The following is a 19,803-nucleotide window of genomic DNA, read 5'->3' as shown; positions in this document are numbered from 1 at the left end:
GAATTTGCACGACAGGTTAAAAAAAATGGCAAATGAAAAAGAGCTCCATGTGATACGTGAGATTAATAAATATTTCACGAGACGGAAGCCAGGGCTGTGTAAGGGTTAGGTAGAGCCTTCACTTCGGGTGCATAGAGGTTGAGGATTGGCTTTGGGGATAAAAGTGCTTAGGAATATGTAGGGGAGAGATGCTGAAGGGGAGAGAAAAGGACAGGCCCTGAAACACCTGGGGGAGCCTTCTTGAAGGGTTTGAGGTCAGATGTTTTGGTCTACTGGGACCCTGAAATGACTCTGGAGAGCTGTTAATAGGCATTGCCCCACAGCTGGGTTCTCGAGAGAGCTGTTAATGAGCGTTGCCCTGTAGCTGGGTACTTGAGAGCTGTTAATAGGCGTTGCCTCGCAGCTTGTTCTCAAAAGCTGTTAATAGGTGTTGCCCCGCAGTTGGATTTCCCTCAGAGGATGGAATGGTTTCAGAACCTTGAAAGAAAAGAGAAAAGAGTCTAAAAACATAGAAGACTGTTAGTTGTGGGACTCGAGCACTAAGGTAAGAGGGCCATTTCCCAGGAGGATAGAGAAAGAGCCTTTTTGTCTTGAGGTAAGATATAGCACATGAGCTGTGAAAGGATAGTTTGACCGGTGGTCTCCTCTGTCCATTTGAAGAACATGCATTTTACCGACTCCCGACTGGGGAAGTGAGACTCACTATCCCCCGAGAAGAAGGACCACCGGATCCCCGCAGAACTCACACCTGTGAAGACAAAGACCATGTGCTAACGTGTAACTTAAAACAAGGAAGAAGGGACAAATAGAAATGGAAAGACTGGTTATGAGGAAAAGCTATGTGTAGGCCAGCCACTTGGCGGAGAGGAAAAAACCCTGTATTAGGGGGAAACCTCTGAGCATCTTAGTGATAGACTGTTGTGCTGCTGCAATGTCAGAAGGCAAAGAACGGATATATGAATTAACTGCTGAGTATCAGAAACCCATAGACTTTAATTATGTTTTGATTAAAGTTGTGATTTGATCCATTTGATTTTAATACATTTGATTTGTATGTGTGAGCTGCTGAGGAGGCTGCGCTGATTTAAGTGAATGATTGGTGTAAAATTGAGGAGGGAGACCTGCTTTGGAAATGAGATTTGAGAGATGGGAAAAAAACAATGCCTGCTGATGATATTTCTGGAGAAGAAACTGGATAGTGATGATAATGTGAGTTCTGCACATCTTAGCAAGCTGACAGGTACATAGCTTCCATGGCCAGGTCACCAAATGGATTGAAAAATCCTGCGCGCAAAATTGAAATCAATTGGGAAAGCAGGTCTGGATGGAGATGAAGGGGGAAGTTTCTTGAAAATTCCTTTCAGTGTGAGGTGCACTGTAGCATAGGAGGACTTGAAGAAGGATTGGAGCTGCTGAAGGAGTCAGACTGCGAAACTTAATCTTCAGTTATTTGACAGAGTAATTGAGGGGAAAGAGCGTGGCAGCGAATAGCTGTTGCAGACTGAGGAGAAGCTGAAGCAAGGTTGAATTCTGGAATATTGATGGTTGGAATTGAAATTGAAGCAGGGGCTGGCTGGGTTGCTATGACGGGGGGGGGGGGACTGCAATGCTTGAGGAGGACAGAGGGCAGATGCAGAAGAAGCTGCAGCAGAAGCTGATGTTCCTCCTGAAGCGAATCGGCTATGGTTCTAGTGTTGCAGCAAGGTGTACCACAGAGAGATGAGATGCCGACCATCTTATGTGTTAGTTAATACGGGATCGATCAGCGGTTTGCTACTATCATGTCTGAATGGAATGGAATGGATAAGATGAACTCACATTCAGAGATTTAGGTTTCACAACTCCAGTCATTCTCCTAATAGGAACTCCTTCACTCACAATCAAAACAGATTTCCAGTCTCATACCACTTCTCTCACCATGTATTAATGCTTTTAGTATTTGAGAGGATGAGCGGGCATATTAGATGGCGATTAGTGTTAGCCTTGACTGCGGAAATGGCTGCCACGATCCGGGCATTGAAGGAAAGCTTGAGCGCTGGAAGCTTTGGAGGAGGGTTTCTTGACAAAAAAAGACAAAAAAAGTCCATAATGACAAAGTGAAAAATAAAATCTACAAATTGTTCTAAATTAATTACAAATATAAAACAAAAAATAATTGATTGCATAAGTATTCACCCCCTTTGCTATGACACACCTAAATAAGCTCTGGTGCAACCAGTTGTCTTTATAAGTCATATAATTAGTTGAATGGAGTCCACATGTGTGCAATTAAGGTGTTTGACATGATTTCAGGTTAAATACAACTGTCTCTGGTAGGTACCACAGTTGGTTAGTACAATTCCTAACAAAAACAACATCATGAAGATGAAGGAACATTCAAAGAAAATCCAGAATAAGGTTCTTCAAAAGCACCAATCGGGTAAGATATAAGACATTTCCAAGGCATTGAATATCCCCCAGAGCACAGTAAAGTCCATTATTAAGAAATGGAGAGAATATGGCACAACTGTGAATCTGTCTAGAACAGGCCGTCCTCAAAAATTGAGTTCCCGGGCAAGAAGGGTCACCGAGAGGCCTATGGCAACTCTAAAGGAGTTACAGTCTTCCTCGGCGGAGCTGGGAGACACTGTGCATATGGCACAGGGTGCTTAACAAAACTGGCCTTTATAGGAGAGTGGCAAAAAGAAAGCCATTGTTGAAAAACACTCACATCAAATCTCGGCTAGAGTTTGCCAGAAGGCATGTGGGAGACTCTAAGACCAAGCGGGTGTGGAAGAAGATTCTATGGTCTGATGAGACCAAAATAAAGCTTTTTGGCCTCAATGCTAAGCGCTGTGTTTGGTGCAAGCCTAACAATGCACATCATCCTGAGAACACCATCCCTACCGTGAAGCATGGTGGTGGCAGCATCATGCTATGTGGATTCTTCTCTGCATCAGGTCCTGGAAAGCTTGTGAAGATAGAGGGCAAAATGGATGCAGCAAAGTACAGAGAAATCCTGGAGGAAAACCTGCTGAAGTCTGCAAGAGCTTTGGGACTTGGGAGAAGATTCATCTTCCAGCAGGACAATGACCCCAAACATACAGCCAAAGCCACACTGGAGTGAGTGGCTTAAAAACAAAAGGTCAATGTCCTGGAGTGGCCCTGTCCAATTGAGAATATGTGGAAATAGTTGAAAATTGCTGTTCACCAAAGGTCCCCATCCAACTTGATGGAGCTTGAGCAATTTTGCAAAGAAGAATGGGCAAAAATTGCAGTGTCCAGATGTGCAAAGCTGGTAGAGACTTATCCAAATAGACTCATGGCTGTAATTGCTGCCAAAGGTGCTTCTACCAAATATTGACTCAAGGGCAGACCATTGATATCCCTTATTCTGTTATTACTTTTTAGTTTACTTTAAAAATGTAGTGAAAAGGCAAGGTTCAAGCATACATACTTATGAACAAACCAGTTAGTATAACACGTTGCATGAATCTTTTATATCTAGCGATACTGTGGTGGAATTAGCTTTAATTTTCAAAACAGCTCAGTTGTGGTTGTAACGTTAAAATTTATAAGGTCATTCTGTGATATTGTGGCACATGTGCTGAACATTTAAGTGACAAGGGCAACAGCTGGTCTGCTAAGTGTGTACCAATTGCAGCTGCTGCAGGACCTGTCTGCCCAGCCTTCTCCTCATATTATTAATGAGCTGAAGCTGGTGAATGACCAGCTGCTCCTTATAGCTCAGCACAGTGGCCAAGCTATCAGACATAACCTGGGAGCCCTTCTGGTTGTGCGACGCCAGCTTTGGCTCTCCCAGGCCAGGGTCCTGGACGCAGACACGACACTGGAAGAGTCCCTGCTCAACGTGCCCATCTCCCTTGGCTACACCTTTGGGCCAGCCGTGGAAGACATGCTGCAGCTGTCTCGCCGTGCGAGGGAGTCACAGAGCTGCTTCCACAACCCACTCATACCTAGCAGCAGGGGCAACAGCGATGGAGACCCAGAGCTGCTGATCCACAGACCATTGTGCGCACTGTCCCCGTGGCTGCTCCACCTGGGCCACCCCGCAACCAACCTTCGGCAGCAGTGAGAAGTGCCCGGCAAGTTATTCACAAAGCGTCCAGTTTGCCTTGTAGAACCCCCATGTCAACAGGAGGGTTTTTACTCAAGGTATTTTCTGGTACCAAAGCGGAACTTATTCTTGAAGGAGAGGAAGTTGACGATGCTAACTACCCGTCACATTCTCCAGCCCGCCCAGCCGGGTGACTTACACGTTCCTGGCCACAGAAAATACCTCTGCTTTGCCTTTCGGGGCAGCATGTACGAGTTCTGTGTTAGGGTTATGGTTAGGGTTACGGTGCTTTGCTGTCTCTTATATTATGAACGAACACCTGGCTCTTATAATAAATGATTGCCACCGCCTGTGATTAGCAGGCAGGTATTTAAACCAGGAAAAATGTTTGTTCTGGGCAGTGTGCAGTCAGTATGGCTAGAGGCTGTCAGTAATGAAAAGGCACTGTGTAAACCTTTTGTGTATTGTTGTTATGTGTTATTGGTAAATATTGGTAAACAGCTTAGCTGTCCAGGTTGTTAATTAGGTTCCTGCAGTGTAGTTAGGGTTTTGTTTTTGTTCATTTGTCTTTGACTTTTGTAATTAATAAAATGGCATGAAAGTGCTATTCAAAACTTCAAATTCTTGTGTCTCTGTCTAATGTTAAGGGGTTACAAACCTTAAAATAAGTGTAATCTTTCAAGTTTATATATATTCACAGTGTGTTGTGTTACAACCTATCTTGATGCCTTTAAATAGGATATATTTTTATCTTTTGATTTAGACAACGTACACAACACTGGGAAGATGCAAGACAATATTTTATTGTGAAACAATAGTTAATGGAAAAAAAAAAAACCTGAAATGCACTTGGTTAGATAAGTATTCACCACCCTGAGTCAATACTTGGTAGAACCAACTTTGACAGCAATTACAGCTGTGAATCTTGGGATAAGCGTACTAATAGCCAGGTTTACACATCTGGATTGTGCAATATTTTTCTTCTTGGCAAAATTGTTTGGATGGGGACATTGGTGGACAGCAATCTTCAAGTCTTGCCAAAGATTCTCAATCTTCAAGTCCGGGCTTTGAAGAGGCACTCTAGAACATTCACTTTCTTGTTGTTAAGCAAAACGTGTCGCTGTGGGCTGGGCTGCGTCATGTTGTGAAGGATGAATCTCAGCCCCAGGTTCGGTCTTTTTGAGACCTAAAGCAGTTTTTTCCTCAGAATTTGCCGTTTTATTCTCGCTCTATTTTTCCCTTACTGATGCGCAACAGTGATAATGAAAAATAAAAAAGCAGAACGGTGAAATGTCTTGGGTTTACGCCAGACTAAGTATTCACCCCCCTGAGTCAATTTTTCTTGGTAGAACCACCTTTGACAGCAAATACAGCTGTGATGTCTTTTGGGGTAAGTCTCTACCAGGTTTGCACATCTGGAGTACCTGCAATACAGTTTCTCCCATCTCAGCCATGGAACGCTGTAGGTCTTTCAAGTTGTTCAAGCTCTGTGGCTTCTCTGAAATTGGATGGGGCTCAGTTTGGGTGGACAGCAATCTTCCGTAGTTCCACTTCTTAATGATCACAGATTCTCAATCGGATTCAAGTCTTTTTATACCCCTCCCCTGGTGCTTTGACTGGACCACTCTTACGCTTTCGTGGTCTTCATGACTAGGACATTCACTTTCTTGTTTTTAAGCCACTCCAGTGTCACAAATATGGACTTTGGCTTATTGTGTGAATTGGAAGGTCATTGTCCTGCTGAAAAGGGTGAATCTTATCGTCCAGACTTTTTTAGTCTTTATTTTTAATTGGTCTTTTGCAGACTGAAGTGTGCAGGTTTTCCTCAAGAATTTGCCTGTATTTATCTCTGTCTATTTTTCCCTGCTGCGTGGATAGAGGCCCAGTCAAAAAAATAACTATTTTTATTACAAAAACTGACAAGGACAAAAATAAGTTTAGCATGATGCTGGATTCAAAACATCAAAAATCACAAACACCACCATGCTTCCTCAGCTAATGGATGAGGCCTGTTACCTGGCTGGGCGTTGATGTGTTAATCAACCTGTGTTGGGTTTAACGCCATCACTGACATAACGTTTTGCCACCACACTCCCCCCATGTACAACGTACCGGCCGCAATCGGACCAACACTCCCTCCATTTAGGCCAAATAGTTCAATTTTGTGTTTCATTGGAGCCACATAGTCTTTTGCCACGTCCAATTCCAAGCGGGATTTTACATGGCGCTTTTTTTCAGAAATGGCGGAGGCGGCGACGGCGGCCCGGCTCCCTCTGGTGGCGGAGGCGGCGAACCGGCTTCTTGCGGAGGCGGCAGGCGGGACCGGCTCCTCGTGGTGGCGGAGGCGGCCGGCTCCTTGGTGGCGGAGGTGGAGGAGGCGGCAGGCGGCGTCCTGGCTCCCTCTGGTGGCGGACGGCGGCGGGAGGCAGATCGGAGGCTCCTCCCTCTCTGGCTCTGGGAGTGACGGCAGCCTCCTCCCTCTCTGGCTCTGGGAGCGACGGCAGCTTTCCCTCCCATCTCAGCCAGCAGACCCCCCCCCCCCTCTGGCTCTGGGAGCGACGGCAAGATCCCCCTCCCTCTCTGGCTCTGGGAGCGACAGCAGATCCCCCTCCCCCTCTCTCTCTGGGAGCGACAGCAGATCCTCCTCCCCCTCTGGCTCTGGGAGCGACAGCAGATCCTCCTGGGGAAGCGACAGCAGATGGCTTCTGGCTCTCACACCGACGGCGGCTCCTCTTCCCTCTCTGCCCTTGGCTCCTCATCCCTCTCTGGCTCTGGGAGCTCCTCCTCCCTCTCTGGAGGGAGCGACGGCAGATCCTCCTCCCTCTCTGGCTCTGGGAGTGACGGCAGCTCCTCCCCCTCTCTGCTCTGGGAGCGACGGCAGATCCTCCTCCCTCTCTGGGAGCGACGGCTCCTCTCTCCCGCTATGGCTCTGGGAGTGTGGCAGATCCTCCTCCCTCTCTGGCTCTGGGACCTTCTGGGGCACCTCACCCCTCTCTGGCTCCCGGGAAGGCTCACCCAATCGGGAATGATCTGCCATTGGAGTGACTGGTGGATCTCCAATGTCTACTGCCAGGTATTAACAACCATGAGGGCAACTTCTGGGAAAAGGCTGGGTGGTGCTGTTCCTCCCACTGTTCCCACCTCTCCCCATCTCGATCCACAGTGTGCCTTTCCGTGGACAAGGTCTGCCTCAGGGAGTTCAACCAGTCCCAGATCTTTTGAAAGTGGTGGTGCTGGTGGTAGTGGGGTGGCTTCTGATGCCCGTGAACACGTACCTCTTCCTGGGCCTGGTTGTAGGGCATCCTGCCCAGTTGTGGCCGTCCTCCTCACACCGGCCACACCAGTGCCGGTGGCACTTGGGCAGACCGACAGGCTGGTATCCTTCCCACACTGAAACCAAATGTGAAGAGGCTGGCCGGGTCCTCCAGTGGACTCCAGCAGCTTAACTTTTTGTGTGAATTCTGAAGGCAATTAGTTGCACCTGAGCCATTATTTAGGAGTGCAAAAAAAAAAAAAAAAAAATTATCCCAAACTTAAAGCAATACTTTATGACGAGAACTGGAGCTGCCACGCGATCGAGGTGACGACTTGTCTGGTTAGGTCCACCCCCCCGAAGTAGGGATTTATCAGTAGATAAGCAATTGAATCCACAGGCAAGAGACGTCCTCGAGCCAAACTCGAGTATTGGCCAAGATTCTGCGCTTCTGTTGGTCTTTTTGTGTCTTAACTGTGTAGATAGATCACAATACTCAAAACTAATTCACAACCCTCACGAGATGATGAACGCCGTCTGCGCGATCCCACTGCGAGCACCAAATGTGGCAGTCTGGCGAGTGGATAGAGGCTGGAGACAACTGCAGTTCAAAAAGATTTTTATTTTAACACAAAAACAAAGTGCAAATAACAGATTGCTCAAACACAAATAAAAAGAAAATGAGACTCACAAAAATAACTGTTTCCAGGCTGGCAATGCCTTCACTGGATCAAAATTCAAAAAAAAACAAACAAAACACCAATGCTTCCTGAGCTCCCTTCTCCCAAATTCCACTGGGCTGACATTAATACCCAGGCAGGCAGGGGAAGTTAACCCCATCCCTGCCAATTTAAAAGGGCAGAGCTTTGCTCTGCCACAGTTGTGTAAATCAAAGGAAAAAAAATCCTGTTTAAATGCGTCAAGATTTCAAGTTGTAACACAACAAACTGTGAAAACGTCCAAGGGGGGTGAATACTTCCTATAGACACTATATATTATAATAAAAGTAAAATAGATAACTTCAGAGAAAGTGTGCTACCAGGTTTTAACATACGATTTGTAAGTCTTCCATGTCAAACCTAAAATGGAAACGTCTACTATCTTAAATGATTGAAGCTGTTATTTGCATATCTCTATAAAGTATGTTTGCTGAGGTTTTTCCATAATAAAAATAAAGTTACATAATAAAGGCCTTCTATAAATCTGAATATGTTGGTTTTTAAATTCCTGACATCGGGTTTAAGGATATTTCTGAAGCAACATATGTTGTTACAAACCCTTAGTCTGAATGAACGACCAGTTGGATTTATTGGATATGAGTTAGATGCCTGACTTAAAAGGTACACCAGGTGATACTTTGGTTTTGGGATTATACATTTATGAACATTAACATTTGAATTTACTTGCAATAAAGTGAGCAGAGATTCTAATTTCAGTTGTTTGTTTTTTTTGTATATGAAACTTTTAATTTTGAGAGACCTCATTTTGTTTAATGTTATGCTTGGGAATGTTAAGGGGCTGATAAAGTACCTTCTAACCCTATACCACATTCATTTATTTGAGTATTCATGATAGTCTCTTAATATATTATTTACTTTGTAGTGTGTGTGTTTTTTTTACTGTAATAAACAAGGCCCTCACACTGAGATAATATAGACAGATTTAGCTAAAAAGCAATATTGGTATGATTTTTATTTTTTATTTCAAATAACTTCAAAATATAAAGCCTTAAAAACATCATAAAAAAAGCTTCATGCACCATTAACTGGCATCATATTCATAACACTATTGTAAACAACATTGGGATAAAATCCATGTATCTGTTTCCTACAGGCTGAAAACTGTTCTTCATTTATAGCTTCTTGTCTAACCTACTTTGAATGTCAAAAATACTTCATCTCTTCCTTTTACAGGCTATGCCTTTTCTGCTGTATATGAAAAATGTTGCATTTGTACGCAAATGAAGTGTATTATATTGTGTTGTACTGTTTGCCTTGAGGTCATATTTTAAACCAATTATTTTAGACTTCTGAATAAATTATTGAGATGTACTGCTGTCAGTCCAATTTCTGGAAACACCTCATAATAGATTTGTTAAATGTATTTTTTTTAAATTATAATAATTTTTTATTTACTTATTCATTATTGTTTTTTTTTTAGCTATTGTTGATGCTCTGTCTGATCCAAAGAAGTTTTTATCTATCACGGAAAAGAGGGCTGACCAAATGAGGGCTATGGGTATTGAAACTGTAAGTAAAATTTAGAGCTGCTGTTATACAGGGCCTAATTCATTAAAGCTGTGCTTGCAAACATATGTGTGCCCATGTTTGGTGCTGGTGTAACACCATTTTCATACCAAATACTGAGTCAGCTAAGGTCTTTAACAAGAGTAAAGTTTATAAGACCTTGACAAGTTATTTTGCATAGATTGTTGACGTTTAAAAAGAACAAACAAACCATTTAAAAACATACAAATCCTACTATCCCATCAGACTGTGGGACACAACATTAAGAAATGATTGTGATGTATTGTGGACCTGGTATCAATTTTCCCGGGCCAGTTCCATCTCATTAGCAAGGCCTTGCAAACTCATGTATGCACAGTGGAGCAGTGGAGCATCCAGTGTGCACAGCAGCAGGTTGATGTATTTGGCTGCAGGGGAATAATGGAAACATTTCAGCTTCCTTTTTTGTTATTAGTTTCATTTTAATGGGATTGTCCTTTTAACCCTGTTTTGTCTATACTGTTCTTATTTGTCTGTCATTTAATATATTGTGAGATTCTTAATTACCATTTTCATTAAAGAATGAGTAGAATTGCGTTTTTTGTTTTGTTTTACATTCCCACCAAGTCCACACACTACCCTGTAGATAAAGACCTTCTGCACTGGCTGTGGTCATTATGGTAGTTTGATATACATTATTGTGTGCAATATGCCTCATGTCTGTTTCAATATATCTAGTATGTATTGGGTAAAGATCATAGAATCTTTGGGGAATTTTTTTTTCTTTTTTTTTTTTTTAAACCAAAATAATAGTAGTTATCAGTAATAACTTTATTCCTTTATTCTGGGTTTTAATGGTAATGTGCATTTAATTCTAAACGTTTCATTATTTTTATTATTTTAACATAACTGTAAATGTAACACCTTAAAAAGAATGGAAAAAATCAACAGTTAAAACATTAAATAGCTTTAAATAATGCCACTATGTTGACCTAATATAGGATTTTTTTTTTGTTGCTTTTGTAGAGTGATATTGCAGATGTGCCAAATGACAGCTCTAAGAATGACAAAAAAGGGAAAGTTAACCAAGTCAAAGCAAGTGTGACACCCCAGAGCAGCTCTGAGTTGAGACAAAATTCAACATCTGGCCAGGGAATTGGTAACGATTCCAAGAAAGGTAAGTGATGCAGTAACATTATACAGTGGCTTGCGAAAGTATTCACCCTCTTGGCATTTTTCCTATTTTGTTGCCTTACAACCTGGAATTAAAATTGATTTTTTGGAGGTTTGTATCATTTGATTTACACAATATGCCTACCACTTTGAAGATGCAAAATATTTCTTATTGTGAAACAAACAAGAAATAAGACAAAAAAACAGAAAACTTGAGCGTGCATAACTATTCACCCCCCCAAAGTCAATACTTTGGAGCCACCTTTTGCAGCAATTACAGCTACAAGTCTCTTGGGGTATGTATCTATAAGCTTGGCACATCTAGCCACTGGGATTTTTGCCCATTCTTCAAGGCAAAACTGCTCCAGCTCCTTCAAGTTGGATGGGTTCTGCTGGTGTACAGCAATCTTTAAGTCATACCACATATTCTCAATTGGATTGAGGTCTGGGCTTTGACTAGGCCATTCCAAGACATTTAAATGTTTCCCCTTAAACCACTCGAGTATTGCTTTAGCAGTATGCTTAGGGTCATTGTCCTGCTGGAAGGTGAACCTCCGTCCTAGTCTCAAATCTCTGGAAGACTGAAACAGGTTTCCCTCAAGAATTTCCCTGTATTTAGCTCCATCCATCATTCCTTCAATTCTGACCAGTTTCCCAGTCCCTGTTGATGAAAAACATCCCCACAGCATGATGCTGCCACCACCATGCTTCACTGTGGGGATGGTGTTCTTGGGGTGATGAGAGGTGCTGGGTTTGCGCCAGACATAGCGTTTTCCTTGATGGCCAAAAAGCTCAATTTTAGTCTCATCTGACCACAGTACCTTCTTCCATATGTTTGGGGAGTCTCCCACATGCCTTTTGGTGAACACCAAACGTGTTTGCTTATTTCTTTCTTTAAGGAATGGCTTTGTTCTGGCAACTCTTCCGTAAACCCCAGCTCTGTGGAGTGTACGGCTTTAAGTGGTCCTTTGGACAGATACTCCAATCTCCGCTGTGGAGCTTTGCAGCTCCTTCAGGGTTATCTTTGGTCTCTTTGTTGCCTCTCTGATTAATGCCTTCCTTGCCTGGTCTGTGAGTTTTTGTGGGCGGCCCTCTCTTGCCAGGTTTGTTGTGGTGCCATATTCTTTCCATTTTTTAATAATGGCTTTAATGGTGCTCTGTGGGATGTTCAAAGTTTCGAATATTTTTTTATAACCCAGCCCTGATCTGTACTTCTCCACAACTTTGTCCCTGACCTGTTTGGAGAGCTCCTTGGTCTTCATGGTGCCGCTTGCTTGGTGGTGCCCCTTGCTTAGTGGTGTTGCAGACTCTGGGGCCTTTCAGAACAGGTGTATATATACTGAGATCATGTGACACTTAGATTGCACACAGGTGGACTTTATTTAACTAATTATGTGACTTCTGAAGGTAATTGGTTGCACCAGATCTTATTTAGAGGCTTAATAGCAAAGGGGGTGAATACATATGCACGCACCACTTTTCCATTATTTATTTTTTAGAATTTTTTTTAAAAAGTTATTTTTTTCATTTCACTTCACCAATTTGGACTATTTTGTGTATGTCCATTACATGAAATCCAAATAAAAATCAATTTTAATTCCAGGTTGTAAGGCAACAAAATAGGAAAAATGCCAAGGGGGGTGAATACTTTCGCAAACCACTGTATGATAAAGTTTGCAAAAGTAATGATGCTTAAACTTAGATCATATTTAATGCATTGCATTTACATCACCTTTCATTTTCTAAGTATGGGCATGTAATAGAATAGGGTGAATAATACAATCTGTTAAGCTAACAAGTATATTAAATCAAACAATAAAAGTACTTGTCCTTGCATCACAAGGTTCTCAATTCATACCCCAGTACCACATACAAATTGAGTACTGTTCTCTCTATCCTAGACTGCATTTGCATTGTCAGCATCTAGATAGTTGGAGTTACTCTTAATAGTGGAAAAATAAAAACTAATCGACTGTAACGTTTACTTCTGTGCTTTATTTCTAGACACAGCAGCACTTGTGCCTCAGGTGAATATTGATGACTTGAAACAGATGAAGGTAAATTCAGCAGTTTGCAATTAATCAGGTTTAAAAACTGATTGTTCTGCAAGTTTTACTACTGACTGATTTCTAGTCACTTTGTATATTGTAGATAATAAGCTTGAGATCAAAACACCCGGGGCTAAAAATGTTTTCACATTAAATGCATTATTTTCATCAACCATTCCTCTGACATGCATGACAGCAATTTATGTTCATCCTCCTCTTCGTATTTTCTACTTCATATTGTGTTTTTCCTGTAATGGGGGAAGGGTGGGTGAGAATCTGAGAGATTCAGAGAGACAAGAAGGTTGCTGTTGACATACATCCCAGGCACACAGGATTTTCTTTTTACAAATACAAACAAATCACATGACGCTAGGGCAGCTCACGGAGAACGTACGCTGAAGCATACAAAAGGCAGCATAAAACACTGTATGAAAGAAAAATTACAAACAAGATGTGACCACTACTCCAGTATACAGAAGTTCCTGCTTACATACCATGCTCCTATACTTTCGGGATGTAAAATCCCAAATCTGATCTCTGTTCCTACACAAGTTAACCAAACCCTGACCCAGGATATACACACGGCCGTCTGTGGTTTTGGCTTCTTTCCTCTTGAACTCTGATCCCGGGTAGACACAGGGTAATCGGAGTTTAGCTTTTAAATATTACTAAGTAGCGCAGACTGTCTGAGTCCTGTGGCCTTGCAGCAGCCCGAGGTGTATCAGATGGACCATTTTATAGTGCAAGACCCTCCTTTAGCTGCCCAATCACTTGCTGCTTTTTCCTGCAACCACACACATCAGGTAGGATGTCCCGAGAAGAGGGTCTGGTTCTCCAATAATTATTTACACAAAATGATTTACAATGCTATTTACAAAAATAAACACAAAACCCCTGCAAAGAGAATGTACAAGGATGCGTCCTTTATTACCATAGGTATGAATGCATTAATATCTGACTGTGCTCCATAGCAAAAACAGGCTGGGATCAATTCAAAATAGTACATTTTCTCTGTACTCTGTTTTCTTTGTTGGTTCATCCATTCCCTCCCTGTTCCTGTGCTGGTGAAATGTGCAGTAATTGAATTGAGACTGAGTTCTTCACACATTAAATGCAGCACAGGCAGCAGCAATGTACGCTTTCCCACACTTCCTCAACCCTGCCCAGGGAGAAGACCAACCTTTTAGGGTTGAGTAGGTGATGTGCCCTGGGACACTTTGATGGGCTAAATGGCCTTGACCTTATTCTTATCTTTTATTGTATTTATGTTATGACGAGCTCTAAATAAACACTTGTCCACCCCCACTAAGGAACCATGAAGTTTCACCTGCTCACGACCAGTGTATCCTGGAAGCCTGAAGAAATCTTCAGTAGCATTATGCTTGGTGTTGGTACAGTATGCTTTGAAACAATTTACATAGCAGCACTTGTCTTTTGTTTTTACAGACCTATATTAAGCTGATGAAGAAACAGCAAAAAGATCTAAATGTCTTAAAGAAAAAACATGCAAAGGTATGACATATGCTATTTGGCCCAATCTGCTTGTCTAATAACTTAATTCAGGTTGCATTAAAATCAGCTTATTTGAGGTGTAACACTGCTTTGTGATTCAGGAATGAGTTTTATGAAGTATTGTTTCAGTTGGAAAGGAAATGGCTGATTATTTGACAGAAATGAAACCTTGTGCCAATAAAAACATTGTTGCTTAGCAACTGTTTAATAACTGTCAGAATTAGAATTTCTATGCAGTAGGCAAACTAAGTATTAAACAGACAAGACAATTAGTGCTTATATATGCAGCTCAAAGTAGGCAGGTTAGAGAGTGCACTGGCCAGTGAATTGTAATTCATAGAGTAAAGTAGTAATTATACTGATACTGATTGTCCTGATCAAAAGGATTATGGTCTATTACAGGCATCCACAGCTGTTTTTCTTTTATTGTGAGTCATGTAAACCACAGGTGTCCCAGTTTTTTTATATTAATCTAGGTGTATGTCACAGCTGATTAAATTAGGGTCAGCATTTATAATTTTTTATCCTTTAATACTTAATAAGACAAATTAATAAATCTTACCTGTTGTGGACCTCCATTTAATATATAGTTGTCATATGTTCTTTTGAAAGATAGCAAATGTGTTTTTTTTTTTTTTTTTTTTTTTTAAATCCAAAAGCCCGGTTTAAATTACCCAGCACCACCCGGGTCTATTTTTACTACCCGAGTTTCGATTTATTAATTTGAGAATTTAAAGAAAATGTAGAAAATATTAACAATACAGTTGTAAGTGAGGGTCTCCGGCTGAAGTAATAAAGACAACATTAAAACTAGCTTTTGCATTAAGCCTTTTCTTAGCTGACAGGATATGAATGTTTTACAGAAAACAATAATACACAGCGAGGAGCAAGTACACCTCAGTAATAATAACTGCAGCGACTATTCTCAGGAATTAAATTGGAAACAAAGCAACATACTGTAACTATACAGTTAGGGATCTGCAGTGTAACTAATTTGGTCGCATATGCGACTAAAAATATGGTTGTGTTAACGTAAATTTTAATTTTAAACTGGAACCGGCGACCTCCAGGCTATAGGGTGCATCCTGCACTCCATGCGGAGTGCCTTTACCGGATGCGCCACTCGGAAGCCCCTACTGAGTGTTTTTTTAGTTATGGAGTTACACAAAGGGTCCAAAGATTAATTCGTTGAACTGCTTTTCACGACTATTTTCATTAATATTGCTGTTTGTTCCTGTTTGGCAGAGCAAAGAGAATATAAAAGGGTGCGTCCGGAGCAAAACCAGTCAGGGATCAATTGAAAATAGTTAATTTTTGCAAGAGAGCAAGTGAGGAGCATAATAGGAGCAGAGCAAAATCTTTGAAAGTCGACTCGTCTATGTTCTGTACTTACTAGGTTAAAGACAGTTCTCAGTTGGCATGCCTTATTTCAAGGTAGTATTTTACACTTGGACTGCCTAAGTTATTTCACCTCAGCAAGGACTTTGGAATCAAGGAATGTCATTCAAACTCTACTTCCAGGTGAAATGACCTAGGAAGAGCAAGACTACGTGAAATCAAGAAATGCAAATTAAGCTTTCTTAAACCTGATATGTCGACTGTCACCTTGCAGCACTCTGCCCATGCTGGATGCAAGAAGTACCGCAGAGAACAAATGTGGTATTTCTTACTCCCACTAGGGGCAGAGTGTTTCAGGGAAGCATATTAATGGATACAGTCTGCTATACCAGCTAAACTTAAAGAGAAGACATGTTTTAGTAAAGAAAGTCATATTTCATTCAGGTAAGTACTGTTATGCAGTGGAATATATTATATTAATTTATATGCAACCAAACACTGTGGGTTATGTATATGTGGTAATATAACAAGACTGGACTGTTTACTGAATGAATTGAACTAGTGATCTCACTACCATAAAGAAACTACTAGTAAATATGAATTTTGCCCCTGTGACTTTAAATCTGGTTCTTTTTCTATTTCTTATTAAGTGTTCTTAGCTTTGTGCTGAGCATTTTAAAGTGTACTGAGTGAAAATCGTAAGACAACAAAGATGGCATGCAATTGGAATAATACTAACATAATAGTAACATCATTTTCTTTCCCTATAAAATATGACACAATTTCACAGGAGCAAATGTAGCCTTATTAATTAGACCAAATGGATATTTATTAAGCTGTTAGTAAGTGCTCATATTAGTGCGTCATTACTTTCACTCTTTGTAGTTGCTCTTATGATGACGATAAAGCCAGTACATGTATTTCCTGTAGAAACTGACGTCTGTCTGATGCAGAAGGGAGTTGTTTTTCTTTGATCCCCTTGAGAGCTCAGATCTCTTATTGCATTCACTTTCATCGTTAAAATGTCACTTTTTGTTTCTGTGTGGAATAAGGTGGGCAGCAGGAACTAGACTTGAATGTCAGTGTGGTAATGTACTTCTTGAAACCAGCCATATGCTACTCCTTCAGGGAAAGTGCATTGGCAAGTTCATTTGCATCTCATTATCTTCCCAGCTTAATGTGTAATCTTATGAAACCACTCACCTGTTAACAATCGTTGGCAGCTTAAAGACATGCTACACGTAAAACATCAATATGAGGTTTTTAAGGTCGTTTGCTATAGTTGTTGCATAGACCTACATACATACTATCACATACATTTCTGAAGTTAGCTTGCATACCCCCATTTTTTAAAATATATATCTATTTTCTACTGCATTTTGTAGAAAATTTGGATTTTTTTATACGTATTTGACGGGATGAATCAAAAGTAGATATTTCCATATATATCGTACACTGTAGAGAATCATCTTCATTGTTATACAAATGCTCAATAGTTTACGTCACATAGTATATCAAGCCAGGATATTTTATATATTTTACTTGCTATTTTTTTTCTCAGCTCTTAACGTATTCTGCACACATTCAACAGTACTTGGGTTTTAAGTGCTGATTGAGGAAAGCAAGGAAATATATAGAGATGTGCTCTGCATTGTAACAAGAAGGCCAGTTACTATTCAAAATGCTGTGCATGGTTTACTTGGTCAAGCAAGTGAGAAAAATAAAAGATTAAAATGTTCCAAGAAATGTGGAAACTGCTGGGATACGTGTAAAAGTTCAATGTTGTAACATAACATAATCAGTGCAATTATCATTTAAAGTTGCCATTGTGTTTTAAAACTTGCAAGGACAGAACTAATGCCAAATACAAAATGAGACCCATTAATGCTACATTGGTTTTAGAAAGATCTTGAGAGATGTCGGGTGTAGTATAGTGTATTTGACGGTCTGTTATTTAAACATAAAGGAAAATAGAGAAGAAAAAAAAAACACCAATAATTCAGTAATTGGTTCCTTGAAGATATATTTAATACAGTAGTTTTGGTACTTCATAGTGGAATCCAATTAATTATCTGCATCTTTGGTTCACTTTTTAAAATATATTATCTCCCTTATTTTGGCCGATTAGCTGCAGAAAGCAATAAGCTACAGAGACAAGATATTACCAGTAAACCAGTACCAAAAAGGATCGTCATTATTTGCTAGGGAACATCTGCTTGGACACAAGCAAAAGCTCTCTAACAGCAAGGGCACAGTGAAAGGATGTGGCTATGTATAGGTTTCCTAGAAGCCATGCAGGTTGCTAAATTTTCAGAAATGTAAATAAAAAATCAGTTTAGGGAATATTGAACACTTGATAAATATTAACCATTAACATTAATTTGTGTCTAGGTTCAAATAACAGTTTGTGTACATTTTTATTTCAGGATCACTGTGCCATGCAGAAGTCACATTGTACACATGTTGACAAAATAGTGGCACAGCATGATAAAGAAAAGCTGTCTTACGAAAAGCTTCTGGATAAAGCTATCAAGAAAAAAGGGTATTTTTTTTTTTTTTTGTATATTAATATATCAAATGTATTTACTTCTGTTAGGCGATTAATGTGCAGTATTTTTTGAACTACTGAAACACTGTCTAAGCTTTTAGTTTATTTTCATTTTAGAGAAAACAGCTGTCTTGAAATGAAGAAAGAAACTGAAATTAAACTCCAAGCATTATCATCAGAGCACAAAATAAAGGTAACCACATTTGTGATATAGGTGTTTTTTTTTTTTTTTTTTTTTTTTTTTTTTTTGTTTGTTTGTTTTTTAATTACCTCTTCCTATTTACATATTTACACATTCTTCTCCACTTGGGTAAAACGGAAAATGCAGGGCTCTACGCTAAGTTAAACAAAAGAAAAATTGTATATTGTTGAATTTTTACAAATCCATCCTCAATTCTTTTTTAATTCTTCTTTACCAAAACACAGGCACAAATTTATAAAGGAAAAGCCGACCACAAAAAGCCATGTAATGTGCGTGTTCAGTACGGCCGCACTCATCGACAAAATAACGACCTGTTTTATAAGACTAATTAGGTAAAGCAGTCGATTCCGCAATCAACCAATTTAAATACCCCTCACCGCAATTAGCGGAGGAGAATTACACACCTCTCACAATAAATAGTGAGTTTGGGTCAACCCTGCGTGTGTAGGCTACACATTCCAAAAGAAAATGAATGGCACATAAAGACCTCAGCCTGGTACTAGCCATGGTGATGAGGATGCTCAGAAGCGAAAACTGAAATATACCAAAATGGAATTGGAGATTTTGGTACAAGCAGTACTTGTAACACATGAAAATGTGTTACAAGCTTGAAATCCATCACCAGGACAAATTAATAAAATATGGAATGTGCGGTGGCTTCTTAATAAACAAATCTACCACTTCAGAGTTTGTAGTCTAGGTTGCTTATACATTATGACACATCATCCAGTTACTGTGCTTCACATATTATTTCATCTTATTTCTTATAGAATAATTCCAGGCTTACAGACTTTTCAAACTTCAGAAACAATAAGTTTTATTTACTTACATCCAGGGCAGTCAAACGAGTGGATAGTTGTACAGCAATATGTTCATCATAGTTGTAAAGCAATGTGTTCAGCAACAATAACTCCATACAGCTGCATACGAACAGTCTTTATTTTAACTACAACTTATATCTTAGTCTTATGCAGTTACAACTCTCCTATGTCTTATGTTGTCTTACTCTATGTATGATTTTAAAGCCTATCTGAATGGTATATATGGTCGAAAAACTGTAATGGCTGTAGCTACAAACTTAACTGCCTCATCTGTCCCTCTGTCCTTTTTTTTCATTTTAATTCCAACTCGAATTTAATAATACTGCCTGAGCCAGTATTGTTAAGTATCAGAATGTCATATTACAAAAAATACATTCTGTAGGCATTACTAAAATAAAGGTGGAGGATGAGCCCTTATCGTAGATGAGACTTTTTCTTTTGTGCATCTCAGAATATTGTTCCATCTTTTCTTAATCTCCTCCACCGCTCTTTTGCCTACACTCTAAGAAGTAAAGGCTCTCATTAGAACCTTGCCTTGCCATTATGGGGATACCTTTTTAGGTGCTTCTAAGAACCTTTTTTTACATGGATTCTATATTTTCTCTTTGTAGACTTCCTACTTTTGG

At 40.2% G+C, this 19,803-nt stretch overlaps 1 protein-coding gene across 1 annotated transcript in view; it reads left to right on the top strand.

Moving 5' to 3' along the window:
- Positions 1-19,803, top strand: part of LOC121315927 (1-phosphatidylinositol 4,5-bisphosphate phosphodiesterase beta-4-like) — an 84,362-nt gene that overhangs the window by 46,039 nt on the left and 18,520 nt on the right. The window contains exons 25-30 of the mRNA XM_041250542.1: positions 9,471-9,559; positions 10,562-10,712; positions 12,713-12,765; positions 14,203-14,268; positions 18,033-18,148; positions 18,272-18,347. Coding sequence (XP_041106476.1) covers positions 9,471-9,559; positions 10,562-10,712; positions 12,713-12,765; positions 14,203-14,268; positions 18,033-18,148; positions 18,272-18,347 — 551 coding nt within the window. The remainder of the gene's footprint in view (positions 1-9,470; positions 9,560-10,561; positions 10,713-12,712; positions 12,766-14,202; positions 14,269-18,032; positions 18,149-18,271; positions 18,348-19,803) is intronic.

Source organism: Polyodon spathula, chromosome 5 (genome assembly GCF_017654505.1).
Source record: "Polyodon spathula isolate WHYD16114869_AA chromosome 5, ASM1765450v1, whole genome shotgun sequence".
In the NCBI taxonomy this organism is placed as follows: Eukaryota; Metazoa; Chordata; class Actinopteri; order Acipenseriformes; family Polyodontidae; genus Polyodon; species Polyodon spathula.
This window is presented reverse-complemented; position numbering and strand designations above follow the sequence as displayed.